At 47.8% G+C, this 14,603-nt stretch overlaps 1 protein-coding gene across 1 annotated transcript in view; it reads left to right on the top strand.

The window, feature by feature from the left end:
• The first annotated feature begins 10,179 nt into the window (after nucleotides 1-10,179).
• The window catches only part of CES5A (carboxylesterase 5A), a 28,774-nt gene continuing 24,350 nt past the window's right edge, over nucleotides 10,180-14,603 (top strand). The window contains exons 1-3 of the mRNA XM_026494783.3: nucleotides 10,180-10,345; nucleotides 11,469-11,673; nucleotides 13,705-13,843. Of these exons, the coding sequence (XP_026350568.1) occupies nucleotides 10,273-10,345; nucleotides 11,469-11,673; nucleotides 13,705-13,843 (417 nt within the window). The 5' untranslated portion in view covers nucleotides 10,180-10,272. The remainder of the gene's footprint in view (nucleotides 10,346-11,468; nucleotides 11,674-13,704; nucleotides 13,844-14,603) is intronic.

Raw genomic sequence — 14,603 nt, 5'->3', positions numbered from 1 at the left:
TTTATTTTGTTTTCAATTTTGTTAATCTTTTCAAAGAACTGGCTTTTGGTTTCATTGATTCTCATGTTTTTCTATTCTCTGTTTTATTTACACTCTGACATTTGTTGCTTCCACCCTTCTGCTTGCTTCCGAGTGAGTCTGCTCTTCTTTATCAAGTCCCTTAAAGTGGAAGTTTCGATTATTTATTCAAGATCTTTCTTCTTTTTTTAATGTAGGCATTTACAGGACTGCCCACACAGCACCTCATCAGTTCTGCTATGTTGTGCCTTGATTTCATTCACCTCAAAGTATTTTTTTTAAGCCACGAGTATATACTTTAATAGAACATCTCAAAGTATTTTTTTAACTCCCTTGTGATTTCTTCTTTGACCTGTTGGTTGTCTGAGTGTCTTGTTTAGATTTCACATATTTGTGAATTTTCTGAATTTCCTGTTGTCGTTGATTGCTGCTTTCATTCCATTGTGGTAGGAGAAGATAGTTTGCATGATTTCAAACTTTTAAAAATCTACTGAGACTTGTTTTGTGGTCTAACATACGGTATGCCTTGGAGAATGTTCCATGTGCCCCGGAGAAGAATGTGTGTTCTGCTGTTGTTGGATGCAGCATAATGTGCAGGTCTGTTAGGTCTAGTTGGTGTTGGTTTGCAAGCTGGCTCCTGTACACAGAAGGTGAGGGAAGACCAAAGAAAGAGGTAAACCGCTCCAGATTGGTGGGTGGCAGGTTTAATAAACAAGCGAACTTACTTACAAAGCTTTTGTTGGGCAGCAGCAAAATGAGTAGGTCTCAGCAACCCCTCACCAGAATCTTATAAGTTTGTATCTAGGCCTTCAACTGGATTCAGTCATGTATACCATCCAGATGGTCTCCACAAAACCTGATTCTCTCAAGGCTCTGTCCTTTAAAATGGCTCCCACTGTGGGAACAGTGGGCAGAGTGTACATTTCAAGGATGGGGAGAAGAGTGAGGTGCCTCCTGATTGCCCAGGTCTAGTTCCTGGGTCAACTAGTGGTCACGTCTTCTCAATGACCCCCCGCCCCAACATTCCAGGCCTCGTGAGGGGCTCTTACACTCCTACACACACCCCTTTTCCTCAGTGTGCCCTGGGCGGTCAATAAGGGGTTTCACTAGCATGCAGGCTGTTCATTTGGTGGCTATCTGGCTACACTGGGGGCAAATACCACAGCAACACTAGAAGCACATGCAAGAGAAAACACCGATCAAGATAATTCCCAAAATAAGTACTATTTTTTTCCTCCAAGAGCCCATGATCCATCCAAACCACTGATTTATTAAGTCCCCTAGACTGGGGGTCGATCACTCAGGGCATTCACTTGTGTCCTCATGTGATATCATAAAGTTGATACATTAGCAGGCTCATCAGGTGTGAACACACAACATTCTATTTGGATGATAGCACAGGTGCCTCTTGGGAAGTAGTAATAATGTCCAAGGCCATCCTATCTTAGAGAACAGCTTTTCTTTTTTTTTTTTTAAAGATTTATTTATTTATTTAATTTAAAAAGAGATAGTACATGCATGCAAAGTTGGTGGAGGGGCAAAGGGATAGGGAGAGAGAAACTCAAGCAGACTCCCCACTGAGTGCAGAGCCTGAGGCGGGGCTTGATCTCACAACCTTGAGATCACAATCTGAGCCGAAATCAAGAGTCAGATGCTCAACCGACTGAGCCACCCAGGTGCCCCAAGACAGTTTTTCTTATGAGAGACATTTCAGTGTTGGGAAAGAAATGTTTTGTTGGCTGTCATTTAAGGCTTGTTGGGTGGATTTTTTAGGGGTTTTTATGAGTGCTCTTCCAGACCAATGGAGAAAACAAAGATGGTGGCCAAATGATCATACCAGTGGAAAACGGAACTTGCTCACTTCATCTGGCTGTGTGTACCATACATGTTGGCTGGGGGAGGCAGCACTGTCAGGCATGAGAAGATGTACTGGGGGCAGGATATGCCAGATCAGGACTTCCACCCTCTCCCCTTTCAATGGTGTTTGTTCTACTACAGGCCTAGTGCTTTTCAACAGGTCTGGCTTGCATCAGGAGAATAGGATCCCAGTGGAGATTGAGTAGTTCCCCCACACCCCCTCATCCAGGGGTGTGAAGTAACTTGCCCATCCCAGTGGGATGTCCCATTGCAAGTTCTAGTAGATGACACCTTTCTCAGGCTTGATGGGGCTTGGTGTTCTCAGCAGCATAGCACACTGATTCATGGTAAGAGCCAGGGCGATGGCTGTCCCCCATCACTTCCATACATTTACAGTGTTGGGTGTCTGGGCAGGAGTCCCCAATCTGGCATATGGGGCAACAGCCCTACTGGTTGATCATTTAAATGTATTAAAGCCACATTAGTCCACCTGACCAATGTGGTTTACCTGTTAGTAATTTAATTTACTGCTTTAATATTCCATTCTTTCTTTCTATCAACCCTGCTGCTTGCAGATTATAGGGGGGATGAAACCTCCATTCAACGTCATATCCTTTTGCCCAGTCTTATACATCATGACCTTTGAAATGTGATCCCTCAACCACTGTCTAACGGATAAAGGTATTTGTACATGGTATCCAGCTGGCCCAAACAGCAGAGGACATGAAAGGCTGCCAGCTTTGAGTGGGGTCTGGAGAGGAAATGGCACTGCAGAACAAGCATCCCTGCCATCTGAGTGATAGGATCTGGCAGGCCCTATGATATTGGAGGTGTCAGGGATGGGAAAAGATGCAGTGTAGAGTTTATGGCAAACTCCAGTGGGAGAATCATGATCTAGGTCCCTGGAATGCTGAAGTAAGTCCTTGCTAACTGCAGCAGAGAATTACACACCCTTTGAGAAGCATCTCCTGGAGTGTTACGGGGTCCTGGTTGAGAAGAAATGCTACATCATGGGCACCAAATGAGCATGCATATGGAATTTCCCATGATCGTTTGGGTCCTGGCTACAAATTCCTTTGGGAAAGAATTGAGGGAATTATTATTATGTATATATTTTTAGTGTCATTGCCTAGTTCTTCTTTAAGAGGATCCAGCATCCTCTCATCAATGGGCTCAATAAGTTTGAGAAGTGGTTGAAATCTGGAAACATCTGGTAAGGCACTGTGATTTTTCATTGTTACAGCTGACATGAAACTTCTGCTCACCAGCTCTTCACTTTTTCTGGTTTTACAAGTGAAGCAATGTTCAATTTGGCTGCCCACCTATCTTACTTCCAGGAATACTGTGGTCTATTAGTCACTGTCATAGACCTCGGTGGGACAAGGCACCCTGGTTGCCACTCCGTCTTTGCTACCCACTGAGGTGATTATTTCTACCTCATCTCTGGTGGTTAAGTAGCACTACCTGGCTTCTGCTAGTCCAGATTCATTCACATTGACTGAATCTGAACAAAGCCCATTCTCATGGTACTATCTGCTACTGTCAACCCTGACTTACTAAGAATTGTCACCATGGGGCTTCTCAAAGATGCAGGTGCCTTCTACACTTGTGCGTTCCTCACGACCCTAGTGAAGAGAGCCCGTGGGCACTCCTCATAAACATCATCAGGTCGTGAGTTCCCCCATTCTAGGAAATAAATTCATTCTAATAGATTCACATCCTAAACCTTCTGATCTCTTTGTCAATACTTGGCCATGGCAATTCTAGCAGCTCCATCTCATTCACTGTAGGCTGTCATCGTGTTCAAGCTTCAAGGAGTCATTCCTGCAGCATCTTAGATCAGCCTGAGGCATTCTTTCAGGACAATAAATCCTGAGTCGTGAGAATGTGCTCTTGTGTTAATAAATTCTCTCCTACCCAGTCTTATCTTCTGCCCCACCCCTCAGGTCCACCACCCTCAGAATTCACTCCCACACCTGTTTTTCTCAGTTGCTACCAGGACATATTTATTGGCCATGATATGCAATTAATTCAGTGAGAAAGCCATTTCCTCCTGGAGAAGGAATTATCTTCCCTTGCTCCAGCTATGCCAAAACCTGGCTCTCGTGATTGACCAGGGGCAGTGCATGAAATAGGGTGATCTTGATGAAGAAAAGCATTTTCATGGGAGGCACACAACACAAACCAAGTCTGCTCTCCTCCAGTGAGAAGGAGTAGGAGGCTTCTGCTAGTTTGGAGAGTTGAGGAGAATCCGAGCGTTCATGGTTTTCAAATGCATCCATCCACATGTCTCCATCCCATGTCTCCAGGTCCCAGTCATCTTACCTGGGGGGTAACTTTAGCATAGGAGCTCCTCCAAGGCTACACAATCAACCTCCTGTGCAGCTCTCTCACTCTCACGGTTAAATCCTGGGTCTCATTCAGCATGGTCTCACTGTGCTTCAAGGAGATAAAGTTATCTTTAAAAGCTGCCAGGAAGCCTTCTAATTTTCACTCTGTGTTGATAGATGACTGACCAGAGCCTGTCATTTTTTTTCAAGATTTCCAAGGCAGTTAATGAAATCCATCAAACACCACAACCCTTGTAATTCGCCTCTATACCTTTGAGAGGCTGGGATTAAGGCATACCTCACTGGTGCCCCTCCAGCTGGACCACATCCCAGCCCACCCCTGAGAGTCTTTGTCACATAATGCTGTCTGAATGGTGAGTGATCCAGTCACAGAATCCTGCTGATGGTCTGCTTTCGAGGTCTCCTTTTGGTGCCCACTGACTTACTTTGGTTCCCTGAGAGCAGAGCTGGGGGCGGGGGGAGGTCAGAGAAAAGACAAGATAGGATGTATTACTGAGACTGCTGCTGTGAGCAATGAGAGCCCGATTTTTCTAGAACCTTCTGCCTCCTGAGCAGCACACAGAATGCCTTCAGAGGCTGGAGTATATATCTCCCAGGCCTTATGCTCCCTTTCTTAAGGATTACTCCTGGGTTACTCTAATTCCAATCTCTCTTAAATAAAGTCAGAGGGGATATTTATGATGGGGTGAATGTCCTGAGGCAGAAAATAGAAAGTCATGTGGGCCTATCCATGCTTCAGGTGCCGTGCTGTCAGTGCAAGGTGAGGCTGAGTCTACACAGAACTGTCCACTGCAGCTGTGACTTAAAGCAGAAGTACGCTGAGGTTATATGACTAGGAGATGAGTGATGCCAACATGGTCATCGCCATCATCACCATTTGTGACTAAACCAGCCGTTGAACTAAAATGGAGCATTGTAAATGATATAATAGAAACATCAACAAAGTGCACAGGAGGAAAGGAGAAAATGATTCTAGCACCTTATTTGAGAATAAGGAGGTCTGCATGGAGGAGATGGTATTTCTGTGGGATCTTGAAAGACCAGTAGGATTTTACCAGATGAAGACGTCAAGGCAAAACATTCCAAGAGAGGAAAATGTAATTAACAAAAAGACTGGATGCAGTTGAGTGCTGTGATGGGTATAGTTATAGGGGTGAAGTGATGGGGTTGCTGTGATGGGACCCACACTGATGGACATAAATGATGGTGGTGTGATGATGAGGTTGTAAGGATGGGGTGTGGTGATGGGGGTGCAGTGATAGGAGTACAATGATGGGCTATAGTGATGGGGTACAATGATGGGAATGCAGTGATGGGGATACAGTGTTGGGAGCACAGTTATGGGCATGCAGCGATGTGGTTAGAAGGATAGGGGTTCAGTGATGGGAGTACAGTAATGTGGGTGCAGTGATGGGGTACAGTGAGGCATCCATCTGGAATGGCAGGACAGAACCAGATGGGAAAAGATCTGAACATCCTGTTGAAGTGTTTGAGTTGAATAGCAGTGTGAGGTGGGTTTGAAGAAAGGTCATGAGAAGGAAGCTCTAGGGTGCCCAGCTCCAGGCCCCTAGAGTGAGAGGTGCATTGCCCAGTGACCCGAGTCCATCCCCAGATTATCCTCCCTTTGTTCTGTCCACCTGCAGGCCAATCTCCACCCCGCGGCCATGGGCAGCAGGGTAAATTAGCATATGTTGTAAGCCAAAGCCAAGCTTCAGACTGAGGTTCTCTCTCATTCTGGTTTCTCCCTCAGGGTTTCAGCAGAGCAGTCTGGGAGAACAGAGAGAGCCCATCACAGGTCTGTGTCTCAGGGGCCCTCCAGGCCACTGGTCTGCTGGGAACAGCAAGGTCCAAGGAGGTGATGTCAGGTGGTTCCTCAGCTTCCTAGAAGATTAGATGATCTTTAATGGCCCAAGAACTGCAGAAGTCAGCCTATGCTCCCCGCCCTTCCTGTTGCTCCTCATTCCCGCTCCTCTTCCCTAAATGGCAAAGGCTGCAGCTTGGAGGCAGGAAGTCTGGGCTCAAATCCCAGCTGTGCTGGCTCCTCAGCCCTGTGATATCTGACGATTCATCCTACCTTGCAGAGATTCCTCCTCTGCAAAATGGGAATAATGGCATTATATAAGGTAATGGCTGCAAAATGTTTAGCCCAGGCTGTGATACCAACAAGGCATCCGGTAAATGAAAGCTAGTATCATTATTTCCTGCCATGTCAGTTTCCCAGAGGGCAGGCTCTGTCCATTAGGAGACACCTCAGATAAGCAGAGGTGGCACCTTCACCAAAGAGCAAATACAAGATATGCAGTTAGGAAGTCACACCTTCCACGGTTCTCTTTCAGTGCTGGGTTTGTAGAAAAAATAGACTTGGTTTGGCCATAGCATGTTTCTTATAGGTATCTATACCACTTATTAATGTTTCCTTTTAACAAAGAGAGAACAAGTCCCCCACCCCACCCCACCCCTATGGTTCATGGTAGATATTTACATGGAGCTCCGTCTGGTAAACTCAGTCCTATTCAATAGTTTAAACAATCTCTTTAAGTCACATAAGCTTTTTCAAATAAATGCATAGCCTCTCACATTTGCTTCTCATTCTCTCCAAGATGGCGTCTTGATGCATGAATTGGGGGCAGCTTATACGACCACACCAGTAGAATGGTAGAGGGAACCTAGACCCACTTGCAGAGGTCCTAGCATTGTTGGACTGTCCACAGCAACCTCCCTGTGCACCGAGTTCCTGGGAGGATGATGAATTCTAACATGGCGAGCTCGTGGTCTGTCCTGTCGTCTTAGTCAAAGCCCGTGGATCCTTCCTTGGGGACTCAGTGCCCCCACCTTGGCTCTGACCAGCACTCAGCACTGTGCTTCACCCAGGTCGGTTGTGGTTCACTTGGTCCTCAAGCCCAGGAAGCACCTCTGTGGGTCCCCTGTCCTCTTCCCTATCCAGCTCCCAACCCATAGTCTCAATTACTTCTGAGTTTCCTTCAGGGCCATGTTTGGGGCTCTTTAAAGGAATAGCCGATCCAGGGTAAGCAGGAGCATCACCTGAGATCTGTCTTGCCCAGCCTCTTCTACTTGGTTGTGGCTGTCACAGGCTGTTTTAGGGATTTGGGGCATCCCTATGGCAGTCTTCTCCTGGAGAACCAAGGCTGCCTTCAGCTCCCCTGTCTAACACACCTCCCACTTTGGGACTCCAGTCTAAGAGGGTGATTCAGGTCACCTTGTATCACTCCCTGTTTTCCCTACCACTGTTACCTTCTCCTTCCCAAGATCCACGGTGCAAGAGGGGCAGATTCTCCACTCTGTCCTATTTTGGGGTCCTCTAACCATACCTTACAGCTTTACTATAATGGTTGCTAGAGATGGGAGGGTGGTTTCACAGCATAGAAATGCAAAATATACTGGTTTACTCTTTTCAAAACACTATCTCCATTGCATTAGCTATATAAAAATTTCTTGGTAATCAACAGGTTTTTTTAAAGGTCTATTTAAAGAAAAATTTCAAGTAAATTGATAAGTTAGGAGTGGGAACGGTGCAAACTGGGAAGCTACCAGGTCCATGGCTGAGTTGGGGAAACACCAGGACCCTCGGAAGAAGCTGTGATGGGTACATAAATGGAAAAGACCTTTTCGTCGAGGTGGAAGGCAGTCATATTCACAGCTCATTAGGAAGCAAGAGGGACTAGAATCAGGAGTTCAGGAGAATCTAGGAAAGGTTGTTGGAAGAGCTGTTGAATTGGGCTTTAAAGGGTAAGAAGCTGAAGAAAGACATCAGCGTGTGTGGGGGAGGGGGGTACAATGAGCACACGCTCGAAGGCACTTTAAACAGTGTTGAATGGGTTAATGGTATAGAGAATTCGTATTATTTCTGATAGACTTATAGGGCAGGGAGAATCTTTCTGGTGGCAACTAGGGAGGGCCGGAGCGGGGAGAGAGTCTAAGTCTCAAGGTTGTAGACAAAATGCATATTGCAGCCCTTCATTGGCAGGGCCCATGGCGATGCCATTTTGAGCTGGCAAAGCCTGTGCCTCCAGAGCCACTTACTGGCCCTGCCAGCAGCCTTCCTCCTCTTCTCGGAAACTTGTCTACTTCTCCACCCTGCTCTGGGTTCCTCTGGCCCCATAGACAGTTCTGGAAACCTTATTCATGCTGGGCTCTCTGGAATTTATAATCTTCAAATGTCTGCACAGATGTCATCAGAAGATGGAAACACTGAGGCCCAGAGGAAAGAAAGGATTTGTTCAAGCACACCCTCGATTCTGAGGAAGAATCAAGAAAGAACCTGGGTCTCTGTAAACGGTCTCAAGGCCATGGGCAGGAGCATGCAGCTGCTTAGGGCAGCCATGCCAGGAAGGGCCTGCTGGGAAAGGCAGGAAAACAAGTTGCCTTTGTTTTGACGGCATTTCGAAGAACCATGTGTGGGTGGGTCTTACAAGCTAGGGTCAGATTGCAATCTAGCCAACACCACTGACTACCCACTCTGTGGCCCAGACCCAAGCCAAGGGCTTTGATGTCTAAAAAGCTATAAGTACTCGAACCTAGCAGCAGCCAACATGTCTCTACACATGCATCGGGATTTTGGTATGCTCAGTGTTTAACCTACACCAGGAAAGTCTACAGGGCGTGCTGGAAACATTTTAGAAATTCCCACCCCACCCCCCATTCACCTTCTGGGATTTGTGGTCACCTCAAAGGTGGGCAGTCTGAACATCTAGACATCTGATACAGGTAGTCCCTTTCTTCCTTGCTCCTCATCATCATACCTCAGGACTGCTGTCCACAGCTCTTCACTGGATTTCAGGGGGCAGTTTGAGGGGTTGTCAAGGTTCCATTTGAACCATAAGTGATTTTTGCTGAATTAAGAATCAAACCTTCAGAAAGGACTCCACCCAAGTCCTATTTTCGTAATTCTTGGCACGGTCAGTGGTGCATCAGAAAGGGACCTGGAGTTGGGGAGAAATATATTTACTGGAGGACTTCTAATCTGCAGAGATTTACAGAGCATCTGCCTTTAGCAAAATACATCGGCAGCCCCTTGCTCTGACTTTGAGGAAGTCTTTCCCTGCATGTTGTGCAGAGTTCTGTATCCAGCAAGCACATAATACCTGCTAGTGACAACCCTGCCTCTCTCAGGAGGTGACTACTCTGGGAGACCTGCGCATTAGATTGATGCTTCCCAAACCCACCATTGACGTTGCTCAAGCACCCCCAGAAAATTCTGATTCCACCCACCCAACCCCAAGCACTTGGGAAGCCCTATCCTGGGCTCTTTACCCCAAGGGCAGTGTGGACTCTGCTGGAAGCAGGGTGGTGATGCTCCTGGGTCCTGAGCCAGATCTTCCACGACCCACCAGAATGCCAAGGACAGGCTCCAACAGAACCGCGTATAGTAACTTCACCTTTTTGGACTTGTCTCCTCATAGTTACACATGGGTGCTGGGTCTAGATCAGAATTGCAGGTGCAACTCAAGCCAGTAGAAATACTGCATTGGGCTCATATCATGATTTTTAAAAATTGAACCCGCATATAAAAATCAAAAGAGACCACTGACTTCTGGTTTGGTGTACCTACATTGTTATAAGCCAGATGTTGTCTGGAGTTGAGAAGTCATTGCCCCTTTAAGAGAGGGCATGCGCTGTGTCCCACAGTCCCCACCACATCCTATTGAGCTCTCTCGGCCAGCTTCGTTCACTGCTTGCTTGTTGCCTTCCTGGCCCCTCCAGGCACTGGAGTTAAGGTCTTTGACTTCCCTGATCTCCAATGTCCCTGGTATTTGTTCCATCCCGCACGCCCAGAGCCTTCACGTTATCCTTCCCTAGCTTACAAGTTAATCATCAGCTTCTCCTTATGTAAATCAGAACAGGGAGGTCTTGCTTGGCCAATTCCTCTGAAAATCTTGGTCTGCAGCCTCTCTTCACCAGCCCGGTGTCGTGATTCTGCCTGCTCAACGTTTGTCTGCTAACCAGAAGCCCTTTCTTAACCCTGCCCGAGGCGCTCTGAGGCCAGCTGCGGCCGTGGAGGTGCAGGGAGCTCAGGCAGGCCAGCCGGATGAGCAGAGAGCGCCGGCACCCGGGCCAGACCCTGATCTGGGCTGTCTGGGTCCTTGCAGCTGCCACCGAGGGTGAGACGCCCCGTGGGAGAGGAGGGCCCTCAGAAGATGGGGTAGGGAGATCTCCTTACCGTAGAGGATTTTCCAATGGTGCAAATAAACCTATTTCTCAGAGGTCTGAAGGCTCATAAAAGGCTATGTAGTAACCTCAGGGCACCTGACCAATGTCCTGGCATTACTGAAAGCCACCCCCAGAGTCTCCTTTGTGGGAGTGGGTAGAGCACAGAAGACCCTGGTCCTGTCCATGGGTTGCTCACACCTTGTCGGAGCTTGGAGAGGCCTCTGTCCTAGGCACTGGGCAGGGGCACAGGATGAAGCCCATGCTTTGTTCTACTATCTTCCCTGACAGGCTTTCACTATTAAAACGACATTAGAGCAGGTAGCACCAAGACACCCGAGTCCTGCAGGTAAATAGCTGGGTGGTGAACTTCTCAATACTCCGTATTCTACGTGGAAACCGAGAAGCTTGCACCCTCAGGTTCCCAAAATGTCATCCTCAGATCCCTGGAGGCGGATGAGCTGATGTCAGGTGGCATCGGCATGAGAACCTTTTGTTTTCATTGATGTGTATGTATTTTCACGTGTATTCAAAACCACAGACCTAACTCATCAAAAGCACAATTCCGTAGATGTTATTGCTTAGGGTTCCTCTGGGTAAGATTTTTAAAGTTTATTTAAATTTAATTTTAAGAAAAGTCAAAAAGCTAGTCGTCATAGAGGGGCTGCACAGACATGCCAGCAAATGTGCTGATAGGTATGAAAATGACTCTGGGCCAGATGACTTTGTGGGATGCTAGGATCCGCAGAGCCAGGCATCTATCAGTTCCAGAGTGAGGGAAATCTGCACTGCAGAAAGGAAGGGTTCCTGGTTCCCCAGCGTGACCGGGGCAAATTTTGTGGCTTGGTGCTGTGTGTTCCTAGGAGAAACTAAGTCGGTGCTCTGAGGCAGGTGCCCTCTAAGGCGATCTTGAAAAAAGCCGTGGGCAGGGGTTCATGGACAGGGAGTCTAGATACTTCCTGTTGCACAGCATCTGAGCCAAGAAGGAGTGCCCCCACTAAGGGGAGCTCCTAGTTGGGCTTGTTCCGGTTCTCTCCACCCAGCCAGCTCCTGATTCCTCCCTGTGTGTCCCCTCAGGGCCCGCCGTGGATGCACCAGTGAGGAGTACTGGGCTGGGATGGGTCCGGGGGAAGCAAGCCCATGTGCTGGGAAGCACCATGCCTGTGAACATGTTCCTCGGGATCCCCTATGCTGCGCCCCCTCTAGGACCCCTGCGATTTAAGAAACCAAAGCCTGCCTTGCCCTGGAATGGCTTCCGAGATGCCACGTCCTACCCTAAATTGTAAGTGCAGCTTCGGTCCCATGGGGGAATGTGACCTGGGTGTGAGGGCAGAGCACTGAGGGGGAATAAAAGTCATGCAGCTCCCTGGGAGAGGTGGGGGCACCAAGGAGGAGGAGGAGAGCTGCAGAAGTGGACAAGGGCTTCCGTAATCACATGGCTCCCCGGCTGGCTGACCAGCGGGATCACTGGTGGTGGTGTTCAGAGCCTGCAGATCCCTCAGGCTCCCTTCTTGGACTTTCTGAATCGGAATCCCAGAGCTGGGCCCAGGAAACTGCAATCACTGAAAGGTGTCTAGGGATTTGAGGACCAGTCAGATTTGGGAACCACTGTGACAGACTTACTGAGTCTTGGTCCAGGTATTTCCCTGTCACCCGCCACCTAGGCTTAGTCTCCAGGGTCCAGACAGGCTGAGGGCTTTAGAGTAAAGAACCACCCGAGAGGGATTTCTAGAGCTCTGTGCCAGATGCAGGGAGATCCACAAACACCTGTAGGAATAGATGTGTGTGTCCTGGGTCAGGACCCCTCTCATGCCCGCCCCCGTCACTGCAAATTTTCAAGCTAAGGGGGGTGAATCGTGATGAGGACTTGAGCCTAGGTTGGGAGGTGAGACTTGCAAATTCCCAAGAATCTTCTGGTGCTCAGATTCTATGAATTGCTCAGGTTGGGTCGTGCTGGTTCTTGGCTCTTGGCCTTGGGGTCCCAGACAGAAGGAGTACCCTAGTGCCAGGAAGCTCCCTAAGCCTCAGAAGACCCCATGTGGCCCAGGGACTGAGGACACTAAGCTGAAACTCATCTATTCCTTCCTTCATGTATTCATTCAACTAATATGCATGGAGAATCAACTCAGGAATTGCCTCTCTGTAACACCCGGGGGGACACCCAGCGGGCTGGTCACAGCTGCCCTGCGGGAACCTGTAGGTGGGGGTGGTAGGGGCATAAATAATAACAATGATTAAAATATAGAGTGTGAAGGGCAACCTTTTAGGGGATCAGAGAAGGGTCTTGAGAAGGAACCACCTAGCCTCACCTTGGGGGGAGCTCAGGGATGGCTTTGCTGAAACCAGTGAGGGCCTGATGTCTCATAAACAATATACGAAGGGGCAAAAAAGGTATAAACACTTGTCGGGGGGTAAATTTGCAGTGATGGTTTCCCACTGCCTAAGCTGTACACTCTTCTATTAAAAAATTAACAATAATTGGGCACTGAGAATGTTAGGAATCACATATATTGGTCTCAGTCAATCTTACTGTGTCACAGTCTCAGTGCTGGGGACTATGAGGTACCAAGGTGACCAAAACAGCTTCTAGCTGCTCACATTTGAGTAGGGGAAGATGGTAGCTCTCATGTACAAGCCTAGGAGAACCTCAAGGAAAAAACACAAGTTATATAGGTGTTTCTAAAGAGCTGTGGTCTAACTGGAGAAACCTCAGAAGGCTTCTTGGAGGAGGTGGCACTTGGACTGAACCTGAAAGAAAGGGAAGAACATGAGCAAACAGATATGAGCAGAGAGCAGTCTGGGCGTAGGCACCAGCTTGAGCAAAGGCTCGGATACAGGAATCTCCCTGCACATCTACCTCCATTGGTTCCTGGTGGAAAGGCCTAGAAATGTCCTTTTGTTCCTCTGGGGGCAGAAAAGGGAGCTGCTAGAGCAAAAGCCTTCATATATAACTCCAGTGTCTTGCTGTCTAGTTTGGAGAATCGTTGAGCCAATGTTGAATCTTCGTGTGTGTTTCTGAATTGTGGTAGTGACTGTAGGCATGGGTGGGTGCTGGAAGTTAATGATACAATTATTCTGCACAATGTGCTTTCCTACCCAAAAACCAGGCCAAAAAGAATTATAGTGTGTTTCTTTGTTTGTGCCACCACGGCGGGGGCCAGGGAGATGACTAGACATTGTACGAGTAGCTCCCATATGCCTCTTCTGCTCAGACACAGGAGATCACCAGGCCTCTCTGCTGTCACAAGACCTGGCCCCTCCCAGGCAAGTTCGCTGACAGCGACTCTGAGGATTTCTCCTTCCTTCCTCCAAGGTGCCTCCAGAACTCAGAGTGGCTGCTCTCAGATCAACACTTTCTCAAGGTGCATTACCCCAAGTTGGAAGTGTCCGAAGATTGCCTGTACCTTAACATCTATGCACCAGCCCATGCGGACAGCGGCTCCAAGCTCCCCGTAAGGCTGCCTGCCACGCCCGGGGCTCCAGCTAGCGGGTTCTTGCCCAGGGACCCAGGCAGAGGGTCTGGGTGTCCAGAATCAAACCTACCCCCTGTTGGGTAAAAGGGAAATGTAATCACTTGACGCATCAATAACTCTTTAAAAGTCATTTAATGACAGAGTCACTTTATCTTCCTTTCCGATTGCTTCTTTGTTGGCAGTGATTTGACTTGACCTTTGATTTTTATTTTGTTTTGTTTTTCCCCTCTGTTGAATATTTAAAGGTCTGTGAACATTTAGAAAGACACTGCTTACAAGGACCCTGATTTTCTGTTTGCTTGTTTGTTTGGGAAATCCTTTTTTAAAGAGGCTAATTCATCCTCCAGTTTTTCTGTTTGCTGTGAGGACAGGTAATAATAAGTATTTCATTTAAGAACATAAACTCTCTCTGTGCAAGTGAATGGGAAAGGTACTAATTTTCAACCACACCCTCTTGTCATCCTCTTTCCCCTTTGCCAATGCAATGGGAGACCCACTCTTTTGGATCCTAACAATATATATTGAGCACTGATTATGTGCCAAGCACAATACGTTATCTCGTGTAACCGGTGGGAAAGAATTATTGGACCCATTGTATAGATTAAGAAGATGAGGCACAGGGACGACATAAGTGACTTGTTCCACGTTGTGCACACGGTAAGTGGCAGGTCCGGTGCCAAAGCCAGTGCTTTGTCTAGTCCTTCTTTTTCCTCAGTGGCTTTATTCTCTTTTCCTGCCC

The sequence above is a fragment of the Ursus arctos genome, unplaced genomic scaffold (assembly GCF_023065955.2).
Source record: "Ursus arctos isolate Adak ecotype North America unplaced genomic scaffold, UrsArc2.0 scaffold_19, whole genome shotgun sequence".
NCBI lineage: Eukaryota > Metazoa > Chordata > Mammalia > Carnivora > Ursidae > Ursus > Ursus arctos.
The sequence above is the reverse complement of the archived record's forward strand: the minus strand, read 5'-3'. Positions and strand labels throughout refer to the sequence as shown.